This window comes from Eriocheir sinensis, chromosome 24 (genome assembly GCF_024679095.1).
Source record: "Eriocheir sinensis breed Jianghai 21 chromosome 24, ASM2467909v1, whole genome shotgun sequence".
In the NCBI taxonomy this organism is placed as follows: domain Eukaryota; kingdom Metazoa; phylum Arthropoda; class Malacostraca; order Decapoda; family Varunidae; genus Eriocheir; species Eriocheir sinensis.
The window spans coordinates 7121809-7125210 of record NC_066532.1 but is presented as its reverse complement, the minus strand read 5'-3'; the positions used below and the strand labels follow the sequence as shown (position 1 = coordinate 7125210).

At 59.3% G+C, this 3402-nt stretch overlaps 1 protein-coding gene across 1 annotated transcript; it reads right to left on the bottom strand.

Annotated features, from left to right (window-relative positions):
- Positions 1 to 202: 202 nt before the first annotated feature.
- On the bottom strand, positions 203 to 2678 carry LOC127002819 (translation initiation factor IF-2-like). Its single transcript, XM_050869039.1, is given in 2 exon segments — positions 203 to 875; positions 877 to 2678. Coding segments are annotated over 2 exon segments (1707 nt in total). The 5' UTR covers positions 2263 to 2678; the 3' UTR covers positions 203 to 554.
- Between the last annotated feature and the right edge of the window lie 724 nt (positions 2679 to 3402).

Below are 3402 nucleotides of genomic sequence, written 5' to 3'. Positions count from 1 at the left end.
CCTCCTCACAGGTGCCCAGCTTGGCACCAGCGGGTACCTTCCGGGCCTCGTCGGAGAAGTTAGCTACCAGCACCGTAACTAACTCCTCCCCCGCCCCAACGAGGCTCCGTCCGACTGCCACGCCGTCAGCCAGCCGCAGGTTTTCCGTGGGCTCCACCATGCCTTCCGCTCCACTACCTCTGCACAGCCAACCTCCGGAAGCAAAGGCACGTCTTGACCGCGTACCCTCACCAGCTTCCGTCCGAGGTCGACACAAGCCTTGCTCTGCGTCAGGTAGTCGAGGCCCAGCAAACACGGCTCGTCCAGATCGGCGACGTACACCGGCAGCCGCTCCACAGCGCTGCCTACGCCGATACGAACCTCCACTGGGCCCTTGAGCTGCACACAGTGCCCCGTGACGCCGCACAGCCTCTGTGGCGCGTCTGGGAGTCGCGTGGCGGCCAGCATATCAGGCCGCACCAAGGTCTTCTCAGCCCCGGTGTCCACTGTCAGGCGGCATGGCTTCCCGTCCACTGAGCCCTCCACCTGCATCGCACTGGTTATCCGGCGGCAGCTTACGCAAGTCGGGGCCCGGGGACTGACGGCTGGGATTCGGCCCCCTTCTCCAGCCTGTCCGGGTTTCCCGCCTGCACTACCTCCTTTGGCTTGGGGCAGGCGCTCGAACGGTGGCCAGACTTGCCACAGTCCTTGCAGCAAGGCTGAAAGGCGTCGGAACTCAGTCGATCAAGGGAACGCGTCCTTCGCTCCCTCGGACAACGACTGCGCATGTGCCCCTTCTTGCCACAGCCCCAACACGAGCCGAGAAAACCGTCCGGGCTCGCCTTCCTCGACGTCGCCTTCTTCTCCACCTTCGCCTTCCGGCCCCGGAGGTCACGGAGCGGGCTGGGGGGCCGCCCCTAGGCCGCTGGTCGTCTTCAGGAAGGCCTCGAATTCCAAGGCCCTCGCCAGCGCCACCTGCAGGTCCCCAGGGTGCGCCTGCTTAACGTAAATCTGCAGCTGCTGGTCGTGCAGAGCGTCAACAAAGAAATCGCGGGCCAGCACCACGATCATCTCTTCCGGGGCAGCAGGATACGACCTTCTGACCAGCGCTTCCACGTCCTGCGCCAGCTGCGACAGTGTCTCGCCGCGCTCCCGAGTCCGCTTCTTCAGGCGAGCTCGGTACACCTCGGCCTGAAGGTGGTGCCCGAAACGACGCCGCAGGGCCTCCGCCATGCTCCCGTAAGAGGCACGTTGGGCCGGCGGCAGGTGCCCCAACACTTCCACAGCTGGGCCCCGAAGCGCTGTTGCCAACTGCAGCGCCTTCTCAGCTTCGTCCCAGCCCTGGGCAGCAGCTAGCATCTCAAACTGGGCAACATAGGCCTCCCAGGCCACCTTCCCGTCATACTCCGCCGGCTTGCGCCTCCCCGAACGGCGGGAAGCCGAGGGGCTGGATGGGGGGGAAAGCGGAGCACGTGGGCTGTTAGCCGGCCGGCATGGAGAGGGCGGCGGTGACGGCGGCAGAGAGGCGGGGTGAGTGGGTCCGACTCCGGCGCCAGTTGGACCCAAGGGGGCAGCTCCGATGGCTCCCCAACCTCCTGCGGCAGCTGCTGGCTCTGACACAACGCTGCGAGGGCCCAGGGGTTCTTGCCAGGGGCCCCATGAGGACCCCAGCAAGTCCGTCACCCTGGTGCTTGCCGCCAGCACGCGTGACGCTTCTTGTTCCTCCCCGCGTGACGTTGCCAGCTCTCGCCGCCGCCTCTCCGCCTCCACCTCCTCCCTCAGGCCCTGGACCTCGCCTTTCAGAGTCTGCACCTCTCCCAGCAGTTCACTCTTAACGCTGTCGCAGGCCTTGTCGGTGTACTGCTGGGTTTCCGCCTTCAGGGACGAGAGACTGCTCTGGAGGATATCGGCAAGATGGCGTGCCTGCTCGTCTGCCCTCTCTTCTGCCCTCTGAGCCTGCTCGCGAGCCCTCTCTTCTGCCCTCTGAGCCTGCTCGCGAGCCCTCTCGTCTGCCCTCTCTTCTGCCCTCTGAGCCTGCTCGCGAGCCCTCTCGTCTGCCCTCTCTTCTGCCCTCTGAGCCTGCTCGCGAGCCCTCTCGTCTGCCCTCTCTTCTGCCCTCCGAGCCTGCTCGCGTGCCCTCTCGTCTGCCCTCTGATCCAAATCCTGCCTCATACTGGCCAGCATGGCAGCGAACAATTCCATCTGGCCCGGCTTCACCTCACCCGGGTCAGCCTCGGCCTTGCCCGTCTCCTCACCCTCACGGCGATCACTGGGGGACGCCATGACACTCGGCGCGCTTCACTGTTCACTTATCCCACTCCTTTGACACCAAGTGTTACGCCACCCCCCCTACCACACACCATCCACGGGCAGGCAGGCGGCGTGATCCCCACCAGAACAGCCACACGGGCACCAGTCACTCACAGCGGCCCACACAGAACACCGAGGGGAGCAGGAACGGGGCAGGGCACAAAGGATACACGTTCAACACTAAGTTCTAGTTTAATGACAGGTTCCTCACACAGTACAGCAACTTTCAAGGGCACAGAACAGTTAATCAGGCACAGTACAGGGGCACGGCAGACACGCACACCGGATGCACACAGCTCGCGAGCGGAGCAGCTCAACACTCCCTAAGCCCAGACACGCGCCTTCTCCACTCCCCTCAGCGCCTCTCGCTCGCCACCCTCCACTCTGCCGACTCCGCACTTCCTGCCCGGCGGCCGGAGGCCCTGGCTCCCTCTCTCTCTTGTCCCAACAAGTAGAGTTGCACCATGCTGAGCTAACATTGCATCATGCTACAATTTCATCACATTACACATACAATCATTCACATACAGCACATTCGTAACAGTATTCTCTAAACCTATAGCTATTTTGACCCTCAAGCAAAATGAAACACGTTTACATGGCCTTAGTATTTTACTGTATTATTTCTTAATCAACAATAAGTATTTAAATTAAATCAAATGTTATTGAATTATAATCATTGAGGACTTATCTTCACAATACCTTGGAATCGCATAGAACATTTATTGTAACAATAGTATGTGTGTGTGTGTGTGTGTGTGTGTGTGTGTGTGTGTGTGTGTGTGTGTGTGTGTGTGTGTGTGTGTGTTAAGTTGTTGACACAATAAAGAGAACAGCACGGCAGGTAAAGGAATCAAGGCTCTCTCCACCCCCGGTAGACGGACGTTTCGGCCACGGATGTTTCGTCCTAGGACATTTCGGCCTAGGACGTTTCGGCCATAAAACTATCTAACAGTGGACATTTCGGCCAAATTTTTTTTTCCCATGTTTCAAGGAATAATTATTGTACCAAATATAAAAAAAACATACAATAACATACATATATTAGTCAATCACGTATTTTGAGATGAATTGTTGATCAATAAAAGTGATTAATAAAACGATTACAAATGC